The sequence below is a fragment of the Alligator sinensis genome, unplaced genomic scaffold (assembly GCF_000455745.1).
Source record: "Alligator sinensis unplaced genomic scaffold, ASM45574v1 scaffold1308_1, whole genome shotgun sequence".
Taxonomy (NCBI): domain Eukaryota; kingdom Metazoa; phylum Chordata; order Crocodylia; family Alligatoridae; genus Alligator; species Alligator sinensis.
Window position 1 is genome coordinate 408,410 of NW_005842416.1, and position 19,589 is coordinate 427,998.

Below are 19,589 nucleotides of genomic sequence, written 5' to 3' on the forward strand. Positions count from 1 at the left end.
ATGAAATGGTCAAAGTGGGTTGTTGGGATCCCTTGCTGTTTGGTCAGGTGGCCAGAGAGTCAAGGTCTTGACCCCTGCCACCATCAGGAGGAGTATGGTTACTCTCCCTCATGCTTCCCTGTCATATGGGCAGCTCCAGAGAAGGTGTTTAATTTGTATTTTCCTTCCACCAGCAGATTTGTGTGGGCCAGGCAAGAGAGCCTCTCTGTGTCTCAGTGTCTGCACAGGGAGTACCCAGTGGGCTACCTGCCACTTTTAATCCCTGTGCTCCTTTGCAGGTCCTTGTGGAAGACTCACTCCCACACAGCCTTGTAGCTGTTGCTGGAGAGTATGCCCACAGGTGATAGTCTGTCCTTTGCATCTTATGGTGGTTTGTCAGGGTCACCAGGGCTTTGTTTTGTAGCTCATATCTGTTCCAGAAATGCTTTGGGACCTTGTAAAACCACAGTTGTTCCAAGGCCCATGGATGCATGTTAGGTGGTACATACACTCCCTGGTATTGCAGCAAGTGCTCTGCAAAAAAACTTCACAAAACAGGCTGTTTTAGAGTCTTCCCAGTTGCCATGTTGGAGATCTGGCTCATTTGCTTGGCCCAGAGAAACATCAGAACATCTGGAATTCTTCAGCCCTTGGTCTGTTTCATTTTATACAGGGTGGCCCTTCTCCCATTTGGAGGGCAGACAAAGACAGATCTGGCCCTTTGGATTCTATGGACATTTTGCCGTGAGGTGGGGAAGAGCAGTGTGGGGTACAGAAGCACCAGTAGCAACACTGCCCTTATGAGCCCCCTGCATCCCCTTTTGACACGCAGCACATGTGCCACAATCCCGGTTTGTTTGACCATGGCTCAGTTTTCTCTCATGCTTTCTGGCCTGTTAGTTCTGAGTCAAACTCCACCCCAAGGATCTTTACTCCCTCATGGGAGATGGAGATGGAGACTCCCAGGGTAGACAGGTCCCTGAGCTTGCCCAGTGCCAAGCAGTTGCCTTTGCCCGCACTGAGCTTGGCCCTTGCCACCGCTTCATACACCTGGGCATGTTGCAACACTCTTTCCACCAAACACGTGTCCTTGCACAGGACGCTGAAATTATCTATGTAGTCTAGGACCCTTGTCTCTGCCCTGCTTCCCCTGGGGATCTCCACTCCATGTATCCCAGGGTCTTGCCTGAGCCTCTAGGCCTCTGGGCCAGTAGTTCCATAGAATCATAGAAAGTTAGGGTTGGAAGGGACCGCAGGAAGTCATCTAGTCCACCCTCCTGCTCAGAGCAGGACCCATCCCCAACTAGATCATCCCAGTCAAAGCTGGGTTTTGAAAACCTCCAAGGATAGAGCTTCTACCACCTTTCTGGGTAACCTGTTCCAGTGTTTTACTACCCTCCTAGTGAGAAAATTCTCCCTCCTATCTGACCTAAACTGCCCCCACTGCAACTTGAGACCATTGCTCCTTGTTCTGTCATCTGCCTCCACCGAGAACAGTCTATCTCAAGTCTAACTTGAGTCCATCATGCAGATGAACAAGATTGGGGAGTGTGGGCTAGATGCCCAACTCCACCCTGATTGGGGTGGTCAGAAACCCGTTCATCAACACCCTGCAGCTCATAGTTTCATAGTTTCAGGGTCGGAAGGGACCTAATAGATCTTCTAGCCCGACCCCCCGCCAGGGCGGGAGAACAACCCAAAAACACAAACAAAACCACTCACCCTAAAAACAAAAACGGGACTCAAATGAGTCCAGCCAGGTAAGTATCCAGCCTCTTCTTAAAGATCCCCAGGGTAGGGGCCAGCACCACCTCCCTTGGAAGTTGGTTCCAGCTCCTAGCCGCCCTGACTGTGAAGTAGTTTTTTCGGATGTCCAATCTGTACCTCCTCTCCATCAACTTGTGCCCATTATTCCTTGTTATGCCAGCAGGGGCTAGGGGAAACAGCGTCTCCCCCAAACCCTTCTGGTTCCCCCTAGTGAGTTTATAGACGGTCACCAGGTCCCCCCTCAGCCTTCTCTTGTGGAGGCTGAATAGGTTCAAGTCCCGCAGTCTCTCACTGTAGGGTCTGCCCTGTTGTCCCCGGATCATGCGGGTGGCCCTCCTCTGGACCCTCTCCATGTTGTCCACATCCCTCCTGAAATGGGGCGCACATTGGTCTACATTTGTTTTTATCCCTGCAATGAAAGTTCGGGGGACCCCCACCTTCTTCAGCATCTTGAACAGATCCGTGTGCTAACTAGCCCCCCCCCATGACAAGAACCAGGTGTTCTTGTCACAAGTTCCGGGATTCTCCAGAAATGTATATGCAGATGAGGTGCATGACAGCCGGCATGAAGGTGAAGGTATGGGCAGAAGGTATGCCAGGCTTGTGGGGGCTTAGCGGTCCACTCCATATGGCTGAGGAAGAAGAGGCTAACCATGCATGTGTTGCACCACGCAGAGCACAATGGGAGTTGTAGTTCTTGTGCTGATGCATGCCCTCAGCACCTCCCCCCGCCCCAGTAATATTTTCTCCCTCTGTTTATGCAGCCTGGTCCAGCTTCACCTCATGGGGCGCATCCAGACGAGCAGGCACGTACCTCTTGCCCCATCTCAAACCCCTTTGAGGCGGGGCAAGAGGCATGTGAGGGAATAAAAATGTGTTCCCTGTGCTGCAAACTTGCAGCGTGGGGAGAAAATTAGACTAGGATATCCAGGGGTCTAAAAAACCCAAAGTTTAAAAAAAAGTGGGGCAGGGCATGGTCCTGGACCGTGCCCTGAGGCAACCGGAGGCTGGGTCCTCCAGGGAGACCCTCTGGCTGCCAGAGCGGTTGGCCCCTCACCGTGGTGCTGAAACTTGCGGCTGGCCAGGCCATGTGTTCAGCACCAGGGCTCCAGTGCAGTAAGGGGTTGGAGGACCTGGAGATGGGGGGAGGGGACCATTGGGAGGACCTCCACTGGCCCCGCCCGCTCTCCCAGCCTCCCCAATCCCTGCCCTGCCCAACCCCTTTGCCCACCAGACCTCCAGTCCCTGCTTTGCCTGGCCCTTCCCTCTGCCAGCCCCCCTCGCAGTCCCCGACCCCTGCCCAGCAGGACCCGGTGCGGCGTGCAGGGACCGCGTGCTGCGCCCACCAGGTCCTGCTGGCCTTGGGGCTGCTTCTGGTCCTGCTGAGCCATGCCAGGTCCTGCTGCCGTGGGCCTGGCCCGGCTGGGTGGCAGAGGGGCCCCAAGGGCAGCAGGACCTGGCTGGGCCTGGCACGCAGACCCCGTGCACCGCACCGGGTCCTGCTGCCATGGACCCGGCCCAGAGGGGCCCTGAGGGAGGCAGGACCCGGCTGGGCCTGGCACGTGGCCCCCGCACACTGCGCCATGTCTTGCCACCATGGCTTAGAGTGCTCCACTCCTGCTGCTGCTGCTAAAGGTAACTTATGGATCCTGGCCAGAGGGGCTGGGGCCCTCCAGCGGGGAACTAGGACTCTGGGTATGGCCCTCCAGTGTGTCTGGGACCCTGGGTGGGGAGGCTGGGGCCCTGTGGGGGATAGGGGCTGTGGCCCTCCAGGGGGGAGCTGGGGCCCTGTGGGGGGGGCATTCCATGTGCTATGGGGGGGGCTGCACCCTGTGGGGGCCAGGGGACCCACCCCTCCTGAGCAGCACCCCCACAAGGTCCCCCACACCCACAATCCCCCCAGCAATTGCCCCACACACCAATCCACATCTCTCCACACACACCTACATGCCTTTCCCCACACCCCTTCCCACCGCCTTCCTGCAAACACCACATCCCCCCATCACACACCCATCATGTGTGAAGAAAACGAAAAGTACACATCAACACATATAGGTATTTAGAATTTATTTTATTATGATGATAGAGATGCTGGTAGGCTTCCACATTGCCTTAACATTGTAAATATACCAATAAAGCATTGCCCAACTGATTGCTCTCTCTCTCTTTCTCTCCAGATTTTGTGTGTGTGTGTGTGTGTGTCTTTCTCTCCAGAGTGTGTGTGTGTGTGTGTGTGTGTGTGTGTGTGTGTGTGTGTGTGTGTGTGTGTGTGTGTGGAGAGGGGTTTTTTGTTTTAACTGTGGGAGAACATGGATTTGGGGGTATTTAAAAAAATGGATTTGGGATGCTGCTGCAGCAGTCCAGCTGGCACAAGGGGTAGTGTCCCCAGATACCAATTGGCCGGGCCCCCCAAGGCAGGTTTTTGTACAGATGGAGCCAGGACAGGGCAGCTTTTTATACTGCTGGGGACAGCACAGGTCCTGGCCCCAGGCTCTAGCTCCTTCTGGCTGCAGATCCAGGAGGAGCCAGGCAGGGTTATTTTGCCCCAAGTGGCACAATTTGCTCCACAACAAAGTGCATGTCCGAGCACATGTGCTGAGGCAGAAAGACCTGGCTCAAGTTTACACTGCTTCTATTTGAGCTGCTGCAAGCGTACGTGCTTGCATGTGCGGAACCGCCCATGGAGGGCACAGCCACATTAATCGCACCAAGCTGAGAGAGGGGGTGAACTGTTTGGGATCCTGTTTTATGATGTTTGCCAGGCATTTAATTCTGGTGAAGAAACAGGAACAATTGGAAATGAGCAAGAAAGGTGCAGCTTAGCTGTAGGAATGAAGAGGAAGTCCAAATGTATACAGTGTCACAGCTCACCATCACTTGAAAAAAAAAGTCAGCGTTCAGGGGGACCATACTTAATGGGCATTACAATATGTTTTATTTAGATGGGCTACAATAATCTATTCATGTGGTAGGTTCTGGCAGGAGAAACTTACCAGCAAGGGAAACACCATATATCTGAGTCCATGAAGGCAGTTTTCCTTAAGTGCTCCCAGGGATAACTGTTTTTCCAGCAGGGTTTAGTACCCGCTGAGGTGTTGGGGCTTAAAGCCCATGTTATGGAAATGGGAGGCTCCTCCCTAGCTTGCTCCTGCAGCCATATGTCTGAGGGCTGGTGAAACTTAGGGGCATCTGAATCCCAAGCTTCTGGTCTTGGGCCTGCATGTAGGATGCCTGCCAAAAGACTTTGGAAATATCTGAAGCCCTTGGTGGGGGTGAAGGATGTTTGCCAGTTGTAGGGCCACTTATATTTTTTCACTGACTCATGGATTTGGACTTGATTTGGCTGATTTAGCTTGGAACACAAACATTTCATTAAAAAAAAGGTAGGTTCTAGGAAGGGAAATACCATGACCAATTAGGTGGTTTCCCTACTTGCAGGGGACAACCACTTTCTTTGTGGGGGTACCTGGACTGAGGTAGTGTATAGTTAGCCTCCCACTCCCACTTCCCCTTTATGGAAATGGGAGACTCCTCACTAGCTTGCTTCTGCGGCCGTATGGCTGAGGGGAAATGAAACTCGAGGGCATATGAACCCCAAGCCTCCTGGCTTGGGCCTGCACGTAGGGTTTGGTAGCATCTGAATCCCCAGGCAGGGGTGGAGGATGCTTGCTGGTAGTAGGGCCACACATGGTTCTTGAATGATTCACAGATTTGGAATTGATTTGGCTGATTTGACTTGGGACATGAAACATTTTCCTTAAAAAATGAACAAACAAACAAAATGTGTTAGGTTCTGGCATAGGGAAATCTCATGACCAAGGTGATGCAATTAAAATGGCACTGTATAGTGGAGGGTTGCACCCTTGTCTGCTTGTGGACAGCTCATAGTTAGCTTCCCACTAGCCAGCTTCCAGTGGGAGGATCTCAGCTACACGCCAACTATATGGAAATAGGAGACTGCTCCCTAGCTTGCTTATGCAACCATATAGCTGAGGGCAAGCAAAAGTCTGGGGCATCTGAACCCAAAGCCTCCAGGCTTGGGCTTGTACATAGGATGCCTGCCAAAGGATTTGGAAGTATCTGAAGCCCCAGGCTGGGGTGGAGGATAGTTGCCAGTAGCAGGGCCACATTTCATAGATTTCATAGACATCAGGGCTGGAAGGGACCTCGGAAGATCATCGAGCCCAGCCCCCTGCCCAAAGGGCAGGAAGTCAGCTGGGGTCATAGGATCCCAGCAAGATGAGCATCCAGTTTCATCTTGAAGGTGTTCAATGAAGGCACTTGAACCACCTCCGGTGGCAGGCTATTCCAGACCTTGGGGGCTTGGACAGTAAAGAAGTTCTTCCTTATGTCCAGCCTGAAACGATCTTGAAGTAGTTTGTTCGACCTCGTTATCCCTTGGGGCGCTCTGGTGAACAAACGTTCCCCCAGATGCTGGTGGTCACCCCTGATAAACTTATAGGTGGCCATCAGATCACCCCTGAGCCTGCGCTTTTTCAGGCTAAAGAGCCCCAGGGCTCTCAGCCTGTCATCGTAGGGTCTGCTTCCCTGACCTCTGATCATGTGCGTGGCTCTTCTCTGGACTCTCTTAAGCTTCTCCACATCCTTTTTGAATTGTGGAGCCCAAAACTGGACACAGTACTCCAGCTGCGGCTGGAACAGTGTCAAGAACATATGGTTCTTGAATGATTCAAACTGACCTGATTTGGATAATTTGACCTGGGACACGAAAATTTTTCCTTTAAAAAAAAACAAAAAAAGTGGTAGGTTCCCATCTGCATGTTTGCCCAATTTTGGCCATGTGTTTTATAGTCATGCTCAGTGTTGGCTGTATTCAATCAAATTTATGGTTAGTTTCCAATGCTGAGCACATACTACTTTTGGCAATAGTTTAATGATAGATAATGTATTTAGTGAGATTTCCTTGTATGCAGTTGCTGAACACATGGTCCTTTTGGTAGCAGTTTAATGATAAACAAGGTATATAGTGAGATTTCCTTGTATGTATTTATAAGACAAAAGGCTTTTTTCTTATGCCAATTGGGGGGAAAAAACCTTGTTTTGTATTTGAGTAAATATGGTACATTTATAAATACATTAGTGTCTATTTGTTGTTAAAATGCTATTTTCAGGGGGGAAAGTATATTTCATAAGGCATGAACTTAAAATCTGTGCAGGTGTCTAACCCTCAGCCTGTGCATCATTTAAGGTCCTCTTTAAACACAGCTCTGAAGCCTTATGCAAGGCATAGGTCTCATACTGGCTATCTGCACAGGGGTGACTTTCGCAGAAGTTTAGCTATAAAATACACTTTGTTCTTATTTTTTTTAAATCTTCAAGATGTTTTCAGTATTTCCATTTATGTGAAGAAAATGGGAATTTAGATTTAATGCCTAACAGTTCAGTTGTATTTGTTGTAAAGTGACTACTCAGCATCTGAGCAAGAAGATTCATAAAGTTATCGCTCTTTTTTTTTTGGTTGTCATGTTCAAATTTAAAATTATATTCCTAAAGAGATGTTATTGTGACAGCTTCCATGTTCTTGATGCAAGGTTCAAATTAGGTTTTTGGTGGATGCCCATATGAAGGTTGCACATCTGATGGCTTTTAAGAGAAAAGTAGCCATGGCAGGTTTGGGCTGGTGGTTGATTCTTATGTTACTGCTGAATTATGCCTAAAATAAGGTTTTGTAACTAAACTTACTCTGTATGACATGGCACCAAAGGATAGAGGCAGGGCTGTCCCTGGGGGGCGTGAATTGGGGTGACCACCCTGGGCTCTGTGCTTTGGGGAACCCCATGAAGCTGGGCGGAGCGGCCATGGTGACCCTGTGCCACCGGCTTCAGGTCCAGCTGCTCCCTACCCTCCCCCCCTTCCTCCCCCCCCCCCCCCCCCCACCAGGACACAGTCACTGCTGATTGCATCAGCAGCTTATTCAGGTTTGGGACATGTGGGATTGGAGTGGGGGTGGGGCCCCGTGTGGGCTGATTTAACCTGAGCCCCGCACCCTGCTCGGGTCGCCTCTGGATGGAGGGATGAGAAGGAGTAGTAGGATATAAAAATAATGCCTTGAATTTGCAGATCAATTAATACTTTATTATTTTAATTGTTCAGTTATCCTCTGTTTTATTGTGGGCGGCACTTAACAGTGATATGAACTAATGAATGTAGAACTAATAGCTGTATATGGTTTTTATCTTCTTGGGAACTATCAATAAATCTATAAAGTGAACAAAGTATTTAGATATTGTGTTGTGATATCTTTTTACATACCTTTTGACTATTTTTTCAAGGTAACTTGTTAATCTTAACTAATTTCTGAAATTTTGTTTCATTTTTGTTTTGCAGAAGAAACGGAAGCAGTGTAGCCAAGATGAAGATACAATCAGTATCTGTAGCCTTGATGCAAGTGTGAGTCATTTCTTTAGAATTTTTTTCCCTCAAATTTAAATATGGGTATCCTGTTGTGTTCTACCAACATGCATTGGCTATTACAGCTGTGGTCTGTTCATTCATGGCCTGAAATAACTACTGTTTTGCACACTGCTTAGAATGTAAATTTATTATTCTGTTATTGGCAATAGATAAATATCAGGATGCAGTCTTTAGTTTATTTTATTTATTTATTAGATTTATATCCCACCCTCTCTAGAAAAGGCTCTGGGCAGCTTACAATAAAAAGGAAAATAAGTCATAAAAACAGATAAAATATTAAAATAGGATAGTGAGTAAGAAACAACAGATTCCTCAAACAGTGCTCCAAAAGTTAGGCCCTTGGCAGAGAAGCAAGCAAGGAAACATTCCACCTCATGGGCACATCTACCTGTGAAATTAGCACGGCTAAATAAACTCCAGTGAAGTTTGCACCAAAGTTTATCCCCCCTCCCCGTCTGCAGGCCCCCTGGCAGCCGCCGCTGCCCCCCCCGTCAGTAGACAACTGCCTGTACCTCCCCTCTTACAGGGACCCTGTGCCTATTCTGAAAGTCTGCGTGTTCTCCCGTTCCTCCCAACAAACATACTGTGTCTGTTAAAAGGAATTATAACAGAAAAACCAAAAGCCACTGTGTAGCCACTGAAGGGCAATGTCAAAGGGTACCACTGAGCTTTACCTTTCTATAGCATCTGCCCTGAAGGTCTGCAGGCCTTATAAACAGACTGGCTAGGCCCTTAGGTCCTGCTGCAAGGGTGTCTGTCAAGCAGTATGCAGACAAGGTTCTTTGGGTAAATGTGATATATCATATTAGACCAACTAAATAGTTGGAAAATTTGTTTTTTTGCAAGCATTAGGGTACAAACATCCTTCTTCAGGCATAGGGAGAGTCTGCTGGTGTTTTGTGTTCTCCTGGATGGAATAAAAGCCAATATGCAAAATGAAGGTCTGTGAAAATGCAAATGCATGGTGGTGAAGATCAGAGGCCATGGGAGACAATAAGTGTGAGACAGGTAGGTGGGGTGGGGGAAAGGAGGCAATGTTGACTTGGTGATAGAATGCAGCTGTTAAAATGTAGAGAGGTTACCTGGGGTTATCAGATGGCAGGCAGGTTATAATGTGCCATATATCCAATATCTATATTTAGTCCATGATTTTTTGTATCCAGGAGACTTATGAAATGAAGTTCGTAGGCTTGTCTGTAAAAGGTGTTTTGTAAATTCCTTTTGAGGATTAGAACTGAGAGATTGGAGAGAGGGTGGTTGTGTTGTGAGTAGTGCGTACCCACAGAAAATTGGGTATTTTTGTCTTTGATAGATTTTTGGTGTGCACAAATTCTGGTACACAGTTGTTTGGTTTCTCCTATTTTCCATCAGGGCATTTAGTGCCCTCAATGAGATATATAACATTTCTGGTGGTATAGGTATAAGATCCAGAAATGGTGATAATTTTGTTGTGGGGTGTAGTTATTCTGGGAGTGGTGGAGATATGTTGGCAGGTTTTACATTTCTTGTCCCAGTATGATCTGGTTTTGGATGTAGTGTTCAGAAAGTTTCAGTTAGTGTCTGTATATCCAAAGATTTTTGTAAGAAATATGCAAGTATCATATAGAGGCCTACATATGCACACAAAATATAGATGTAAACAAATTGTAAATTATAATACAAAATTCTACATAAGGTGCTTAACCTTATCAAAATTATATGTCAGGAAATTGATATTTAAAAAAACAGATTTGAAATTTTTAGTTTGCAGAAAATATATTTAAAAAAGACTGATTCAAGATGAATGGAAATTGAAAATACCAATTTTTTCTTCTAATGGAAAATGCTGAGTTTTGAAGTGTCAAGTTACTGTAAGTGTATCCTTGACTTGGTCTACATGCATATTTTGCAATTTAGTTATGGGGTGTTTTTACACTTATTCAACCTCAAGCATGGATATAGTTACACTAGCATAAAAGTGTACCAATGTAACCTTTTCTGCATTGGTGCAAGCTCTGTTATATAATTTTACATAATTCATATTTATTGGCCTAATCTAAAGTGTAGAACACCTCCTGTGAGGTTCTGGGTACTTTTACTTCTTACTCAAATCAATGGATTTTGTCAGCTTGAGGAAATTGTCTGCCTGTTTAAGGGTGAAGCTGAAATGGTGTGGTATTTGTAGTGTAAGCTGTAGTGTGGATGAGATACAGACATTTTTACCCTTGTTCCATCTAACTGTTTTCAAGCACAGCACTCGCGAACTCACAGAACTGGGCGATAAAATTGTAACATATATTATCTATGGATACTTCTATGCTGAATGCTGGATGTTTACTATACAGTGGGATTTTCACTGAGTTTTATGTCGTCATGCTATGTGTTTTTTAATAAATTCTGGTCAAGTTAAGCTGCTTATTTGCAGTTTATAAAAACTACCTGCTCTGTTGAGCATCATGTACCACCCAGTCTTTGCTTTTACAGACAAATGTATATTTTCCCTCTACTATTCAGTGTTATTAACAGGATGCAGGCTTTCCATATCTGAAGTACTTGAAACTTGTTTGTACAGATACCTTTTTCAACCCTCTACCTGTGATGCATCATTTAATAAGCTTTCAGGAACATGTTGATTTGGAAATAGTTTTCTTAAAGAGTTATATAAACCATTTTGAAAGAATTATATAAAATCTTTGAAAGATTTCTGAGATCTTTGTTAGACTGATTTAAAGCTTTTTCTTCACAGTTTAATGAATTTGCTTTCTCATCAAGTACTGTATGTTCTGTAAAAGTCACTAAGCAAGTGACCATGAAAATATGATGACTTACTTTGACTCCTTTCACGAATAAAAAAAAAAATTCCTAGTGGGGAAGCATTTTGTTTCCATTAACTTTATTTTTATTCCAAAGTCCACGACATTAATGATTAGTTACTGAGTGACAGTTAGTAAATAAAAAGTTTGCACTTAGATGTAAATAGAAAACTGAAGTTTTGAAGACAAATAGAGGTGCTTTCCCCTGCCCTCCATATGTGTTTTCTGTGGGAAACAATATGATATTTCTTTTTGCAAGCTATCTGACTAGCTTTAGGTACTTTGAATGCTCTTAACTTTTTCCTTGGCACTAGGTTCCACAAACTCCATAATTATGTGAATGAAAATTATTTGGTGTAATTCGCACATTACATTATTGTAACAAGTGTTTGGCTTGTAGAACAGGAGCAACATTTAATTTTATTAATGTCATCTAAGAAAACACATAGTATATAAAATTCTTCAGAATTTAATGATTGTGTTTTCCAAGGTGACATTTATAAAATTAAATACTTACTTGACTAAGGTTCTGTGTTACTGCTAAACAGGTACAAAAGTTGTTTGAAGGTGTAATGCCCTGTGACAGTATAACTATTGTTTTGCTTATGTGCAAAAAGAAAAAATGTAATTTAGTACTTTGAGTACAGGACAGTGAGTTAGGAAATCCGAGTTGTGTGTCAGCTCTGACATTGACTATGGAGAGATCACTCTGTCTTATCTATAAAATGAGGAAAATACCACTTTTCTATCCCGGAGACAAGTGGTCTGACCATTTACTGTGGGGACAGAGCTCCAAGGTCCTCAAATGACAGGGTCTGTGGAACTACAAAGTACTATTGATTATTATTATTAAAGTGTTTGGGAGTTAGCAGGCAGGGGAAAAGGAGGTAGGGAAGGAAATTCATAAATGAAAGATGCGAGTACCCTGGAGTTGCTAGTTACACTTGCATAGAAATAAGGTCATTCTGCTTTCTCCTGCAAATCAGCCTGCCTTCATTTAGGTTGTGAAACTTTATATTATGACATGCTATTCTGGTAAGATATCCTGATAGTTTGCAGTTCTGGCACTGGTGGTTCACTGTAGTGACAGACTCACTCTGGGATCTCACTCTGCCTTCCCATGATCCATTCCTTGATGACTGTAATTGTGTTTCTAATATGCAAAGTTTCTACAATAGTGGGGGAGTTGATTGCTTTCAGTCTAGAGTTATATGTGCAAAGGGGAAGTTCAGGGACCTTATTTTGGTGTCTACAGATCGGTAGTTCTTAGACGGCTTTAAAAGTGGTTTAAACCATATGGGTGCTTATACACATGCTCCAGGAGGGGGGGGACGACGACACAGCTGCTCCAATTAAAGTGCCCAGAGTGTAATATATATCAGCATCCCCACGCTGAAAAAAGGCAGTGGGGTGCTTTAATGAAAGCTCATCAAACAAGCTTTAGTTAAAGCACCCCCACTGCCATTTTTCAGTGTGGGGACACTGATGCACATGATGCTGGAGTCTGATGGAGTGTGGTAATTACCATGCTTCAGTAGGCTCGATTAATTTAGTCTGCTCCGACACGCTGTAATTACAGTGCGTCAGAGCAGCCTTGCTGCACATGTATAGGTGCCCCAAGTTTTCCAGATGTTTGAGATGGTTTATATCAGTTTAATCCTGCTGGAATGTTTCAAACACATACTTGAATTATGAGGTGTTATTTTGAACCTGTTCTCTGAATTGGTTCAGTGTTATGTGTGGACACCAAGATTTCTGTGACCAGTGTCTGGTCAATCCTCCAAGCACCTCACACTGCATTGCTCCTCAGCGCTCTCACCCCAACCTCTGCATGGCAGTTGGCTGCTTTGGTAATGTTCATTTCTCAGGTGGTTGGAGAACGTGTCCCTACTTCTGAGTGAATAACAGTTAATGGGACAATTTAAGGCGCACCCACTCACCTACCAACCTTACAGTGCAGTTGGGGAGGCGTGGGGGGGCAGGTAAATTAATTGAATTGGCTTTCTAGAAAAAATCTTCTTAAGGCTACAGCTTAAGGCAGAGACCTTGGGCAATTCCTGGAATAGCACACCCCCTGGGAACATATAGTCAGGGGTCCAGGCAACCATACCCTGCTCCATCCAGCTAATAAGAGTATTCCTTTCTTGCCAGGAACATTCTGGGGAAACTGTGAGGACTGAGAGACTGGTACTAACTCCCACACCTTGGTGGCAGTTTCATGGAAATGCAGGGTCTGAAAGGTGACCATCCTACTTAGAGCCCTGGGCGGCGTATATACAAGCCACCTCTAAACAGCAACACATGTGAACTGGTCTCAATCAGTGACATTCTTGGAACAGTTCAATTGTTATATGTTTCTATACCCAAAAAGCTATGTTCTCTATCTGGTTCTTCCTCAGCTTGTTCTATACCCTTAGACTCTCTGGTATAGCTAGCCTACTGTTGCAAATATGCTGCTAATAAACACGTAGAAATTCTGAACTGACATTCAGTTCAACAATATTTCTGCCGCCTTGTTGTTGACTGCTATTTGCACGTATTTATGTGGAGAGTTTTTTGTTCACACTGATGTTTGGAGTTTGGTTTATCTGTGTACAAATAGCTGTTTTTGAATATCAACAAGAGTACTGGTGCATTAACAAGAGCTTGATATTTGCTTTTGCTGCTCTTTTTTTTTCTGTCATCTGGCCAAGGAGCAGAGAAATGTCAGATAATTTTATGTACATGTAGTTCCTTTCATGCCCTGAATAGATGATACAGGCATCACAGAAAGACCAGACTCCTTCATGGGTTATAGCTTTACTGGTAACTTAAATAGCAACAAACATAAACTTCAGCCTGAACTTTTCTCTGTAAGACTGGCTGTTCTTAGTTTTCCTTTTAGGAGATCCCAGCAACAGGCCCTGTTTCTCTCTGTACTTACTCCTTGGTCCTAATTAGATTCCTTTGATAATATGACTAGGTGTAGTTGCATTACTTGCACCTATGTGCAGGATTTAAGCATACTATCAAGGTAACTAAACACAATAGCCTTACATTTCTTTGCAGCATTCTTGAGCCAGCTCCTGTGTTAATAACCACTTTCATACCTTGATTAACAATGGAAATGGGCTAGAAACAGTTTGCAAACAATAGGTTTCAAATTGTTTGCCCAATCTCAGTGGCCAATAATTACAAATACTAAATACATTTGCAGAAATTATGGACAGAAAAAAATGGTAATTTTGGAGGGAATAATTAAACTCACTATACTCATCAATATGTTACAGTAAAGCCCCACAGTATACCAAGTTGTATTAACAGAAATGTTACTTGCAAATCAAGGGAAGGTAATTTTCCATGAGTAGTGTGTCCAGTTTTGGGCCCCACACTTCAGACATGAACAGGATGGAAAGAGTCCATTGCAGAGTAACAAAAAAGTTAGAAGCCTGGGGAATATGACTTATGAGGAAAGGCTGAAAGAACTAGAGGCTATTTAGTCTGGAGAAGAGGAGACTTCAGGGGGATTTGGTAACAGTTTTCAAATACCTGAAGGGTGATTACAGAGAGGATGGAGATGGACTTTTCTATGTGGCTGTAGGAGACAGGACTAGGAGCAACAGCTTTAAACTGCAGCAGGGGAAATTTAGGTTTGAGAACAGGAGGAAATTTTTGGCTGCAAGGATGGTCAGGTATTAGAATAAGCTAAATGGACTACCTAAGTTGTGGAATTTCCATCTTTAGAAATTTTCAAGAGCAGTTTGGATGGATACTTGTCTGGGATAGTTTAGTCAGGGATCATATTACCTTGAGCAGGGGGCTGGACTAGATTTCCCTTCCAGTCCTATATTCCTACATCCTGTAGAAAACTATAGTATATATTTCTAGTATATTTCTAGAAACATTGCTGCTCTGGGGAGAAAGAGTCTCACTTCTACCAAAACTCAATGTAATTTTCTTTACAGAGCAGCAGTACTATTTCGTTTTCAGGCAGTATGCATGTCATCACTGTAGAATGGTGGAATCCCTTACAGAGCATCTGCTTGTCAACTGATGACACTTCCATAAGGTTCTCATGCACAGCAAGTCTAAATCTGCCTTAAAGCAGGAACAGTGCTTACCATTTTATTTACTTGGCATAGCATCAAGCTTGTCACTGTATTTCCGCACCACCACTTCAAATGTACTGCATAGTTGTACGCTATACTAACCTCATTAAAGCAAGGCTCAAGTGTGTATTTGCTGCCTCTGTGTGTTTCCAGATATTCCTCTCCCTGAATTTTCTATCAGTATGATACTGCTGTTCTCTACTAAGCAAATTGACAATTTGTTCTCATAATTTTTAATTGAGCTTAAGGTTTGTTTGCTTCTAGCTGTGAGGATAGTCTGGGTCAAATACAAGTCCTGGTGACCCCAATGAAGAGGCACAACATTCACCAGGGTCAATTAATCTGTGGTGAATTTGGTTGAGGTTTAGGGTGCTTACAAAAATAACATTTTTCATGTCATTGAGCCCCTGAATTGCTCTACAGCTTGAGGTAACACGTGCATGGCTGCAGAGTGCTTTTAAAAAAATGGCTGTTCACTCAAAAAATGAACCCTGGTCAAATGAGGCATTACATTAAGGCACTCTAAATCAGAGCACCTTAGGGAACTTGTGTTCCTTCCAGGGTTAATTTTTTTGTGTGGGGGTGGGCTAGGGCTGGCCTAGTGCTACCAGTGTAACCCAGCCCAGCCCCTGGGGCTGTCAGAACTGAAGGGCAGGACTGGGGTGGAATGGACCCCCCACCCCCACTTGGCTCATGGGCCTGGCCTGGCTCCCCACAATGCCCCAGCCAGGGGAGACCATGAAGCAAGTGGTCTCTGTTCCACCCCATCCATGCCCCTCAGCTCTGGCCATTCAAAGCAGCTGTCAGCTCTGTCCCCTTTGCCCTCCCTCCCCCTCTGAAAGCCCTGGAGCTGGGGGTGGGAGGTAGGGCTGGGGAGAGGGGGGTTTGGCAGCCTTTTTGGAGTTGCTGGAGTGCCCCCACCTGCTGGTCAGGTCCAGTGCAGCCTGCCTCCCACCCACATCCCCCTACCCCGATCCAACAGGCAAACATCTGTTGGGTCAGGAGTGGAAGGGAGCTCTAACTCATGGTGCTTTGTGGGGCCTTAACATCTGTAGGCACCCATAATGTAAAGCCAAGACTCCTACTTTTTAGCTTTTGGTAATGGTCTCAAGCATGTCACATCTCTGGTACTGGAGCTTCTCAGACATGCCACAAATTGGGTTACATTTTTATCTTTATTCTGGTGATTTATATTGGCTTTCTGTTCAGCTGGTAACCACTCCTAGTCTTTCAGGTGATGACAAAGTTAGCAGATGCCATCAAGTTCCTTGAGTGCCACAAAGATGCATTTATGTTTCCCTTTCTGGTAATTCTTCTGTACTGGATACTGCGCCATGCAGGAGCTGGCACGGATTACTTGCTGTTTTTTTCAGACTACATGTTTCACCTACTTAGACACAATAACAGAATCCTTCAGGCTATCTCGCAGAACATGTTCTTTAATCTTAAAAGGAGAAGGAGGGGGAAAAGATAGTGTCCAATGATCAGATAATAATTGCACATATGTTAATCAAGTTAAGCAGTTTGGATTTAAGACTTCAAGAAAAAAGCAGCTGGGAAAAGGGAGGAGTCAAATTGTAGGAACTGTTGGCTACATGTGAGAGAGATTTCTTTTTTTTGTTTTGTAATGTTAGTGAAATACAGACTCTGTTCTAGGCAAATACAGATTTTGGTATAAGAACTGAGAATATTGATTCTGTATGCTCCTATCACATTAAGACTATAAATGCTACAGACAGTTCTTTGCCTACAGCCTTATACCTCCTGCAACCCCAGCGTAGTAATATTTCACATGGTCACATGCCCTGTTATGCACAATGCAAGGCAGTACACTTAAAAGCTAAAAGACTGTTGCTGATAATTTCCATCCACAGTAGTGGGCTGGCATGCTTGGTGGGTGGATCTCAGGGCATCTGGGGAGCCTGGTGTGTTCCCACCCTGCAGTTGGAAAATATTACCTCACTAGGAAAAAATGAGTACATTCTAATGAGTTACCTTGGCAAGCAAAACAGAGAGTGCTGAGCAGTTATCTCATAAGATTCCTTTTTTGCATTTTTCCTCTTCAACTTTTGTTTATATTTTTCTAATAGATTATTTTTATAAAATGTGCTAATACTGGTTTAGTGTGGCAGGCAGTATGCAATGCATTGGTGGCAGACTTGATTTCTACATTTACTACTCTACTTTCAATAGTGTTCCAGTTTAAATTATCTTTCTACCATGCCCCACATTCCAGTGCCTTCCTCAGAATAGTTTGGCCTAATTATAGTTTTTGTACAAAAAAATATAACATATAAAAAAATGATGTTACTTGATATTCTCACTACTTGCTTGTCATTTGATTTCCTTTGATGTAAAAATGTTCTTATCTGGAAAATCTAAAACTTATTTTAGGTAATCTTATATTTTATACTGTGAACAGTTAGCACCCTAACTGCCTCTGCAACTTGCCCTCTGCCTCCCTCCCCTCAACCCCACCCGCTGCCCCCCAGTGCCTATGCCTGCCTCCCTGCTGTCTTTCCCACCTATTGGTGTCAGCTTCCCTTACCTCCTGCTCCCCCTCCTGCTGTTAACTTTTTAGGCCCTGTCCTCTGGGTCTGGGGCAGTCAGTGGTGGCAGCATCCCTAACCTGGCCCAGCCCAGCCCAGTCAAGCAGAAAGAATGTGGCCCGGCCCAGCCCAGCCAGGCAGAAAGAGTGGCATGAGCTCCAGGCCAGGTTGGATTAAGGCCAGAACCAGAGCTGAAGGTAAGGGACAGGAGGGAAAAAGTGGCTGGGGTTGGGGCAGGCACAGGTGGCAGGCAGGCTGCATGGTCTCTTCCATGCCCCCCGCAACGTGCAGTTTCACCTGTAGTTTGCTTACCCACTGTGTGGTCTCTCCTGCGCTCCTGCTGCTGCGCTTCTGCTGGCCCAAGGTAGACAGCAGCCCAGCTTCAGTTTTGTCCCTGAGCCCAGGGAAAAAACCTTGTCTTGGATTCGAGTAAATACAGTATTTACTAGATTACATTTTTCAGTTCTTTGAAAAACTGCAATCATTCAAATATAAGACAACCCACAGTAATTAGATTCTATATATGGAAAATTGATAAATTTGTTATAATTTTCCAGGTATAGAATCCAATAATTGGAGGTTTGCCTTGAATTTGTCCTTCTTCCACTGCTACAGCAGAGAAGATAAATCTGAGGGGTCAGGTAGCTCCCTTCCCCTTTACCCCTCCCACACCTTCTTCCCCTGGCAGTCCCTTCCTCCTCCTCCTCACTGTCATACCCTACTCTCCCTGAGCAAATGGAAGTAAGGGGCAACCTTGAAAGCACTGACACGGAAATAAACATAATTTACCATCTAGGCAAATTAGCGCAGGTACTACTAGACTTAGTTCATTTAGAATTTATGTATTTTATCTTTTTTAAAACAGCTGCAAGTTTTGGGGTAGGTACTCCATAAACAGTTTTAAGTTGCACTTTAGTACCTACTTATATATACTACAAGCTGTGCATGATATTAGTCCAAAGCCAAAAGACTCGTGATTTATCTTATATAGGGACCTACTGAAATCGTGAATTTGCAATTTCACAGATTTCATAAAACTCAGCATTGCCTGCGAAAGTGGCAATGCCTGCAAAATCCACCAAAAAACAAACTTACTGAAAATAAAATGCTGGCTCCCTGCGCAGTCCATGGAGGAGGAAGAGGGGAGGAGGAGCTGCTCTCATGACAGGCAGCCCAAAATGCCTGTGCCCACACCCCTCACTGCTGATTGGCTGCAAGGGCTGTCTGTTAGGGCTGTGCGAAGCTTCAGTCATTGATTTGATTTAGCAGAGATTCAACCCAATTTGGTGGCTGAATCTCCAAATCTGAATCGAATCAGGAGACCCTTTAGTTTCTCTGAATTGAATTGAAATCCTCCGAATCGATTTGGAAAGATTTGGAGATTCAGACATAGACACAGCTTTAAATGTTTTTTTCTACATACCTCAAGGTACCAGGTGCCTCATGAATCCTGCAATGCTGGGGCAGATGGAGCATCCCATGGGAGCATGGGGGGGTCCCCAGCGTGCTCGGCAGTAGACCCGGAAGTGGGCCAGAAGCATTTCTGGTCCACTTCTAGGTCTGCCAGGGAGCACGCCCCCCCGACTCAGTGACTGGTGCCTCCTGGGTTTGGGGGGGCACCCAGGGTCCCCCTGTGGCCAATTGCCGAGCCATAGGAACACAGGGAAACCCCCTGCGTGCTCCTTGGTGGAGCCAGAAGTGGGTCCACTTCTGGGTTCACTTCTGGTCCACTTCTGGGTTCGCCACTGAGCACGCAGGGGGGTGGGGGGCATGCTTCTGTGGGACTCTCCATCTGCCCCAGCATCACAGTGTTCACTAGCCACACTGAATCAGCATCAAATCTTCAGATTCAGATTTGGCCAAATTGAATCAGGGACAGTGATCCAAATCAACAAATCGAATCACAGTCCCCGATTTGGGCCGAATCTGAATCCAAATTGAATATGGCCCACTTCAGGTCAAATTCCACCCTAAGGATC

General features: G+C 45.2%; 1 protein-coding gene across 5 annotated transcripts in view; it reads left to right on the forward strand.

Annotated features, from left to right (window-relative positions):
* ARHGEF3 (Rho guanine nucleotide exchange factor 3) overlaps window positions 1–19,589 on the forward strand; it is a 298,913-nt gene that overhangs the window by 136,721 nt on the left and 142,603 nt on the right. For all 5 annotated transcript variants that reach the window (XM_025211596.1, XM_006030056.2, XM_025211595.1 and 2 more), the window contains exon 4: window positions 8,095–8,157. In XM_025211596.1, the coding sequence (XP_025067381.1) occupies window positions 8,095–8,157 (63 nt within the window). The remainder of the gene's footprint in view (window positions 1–8,094; window positions 8,158–19,589) is intronic.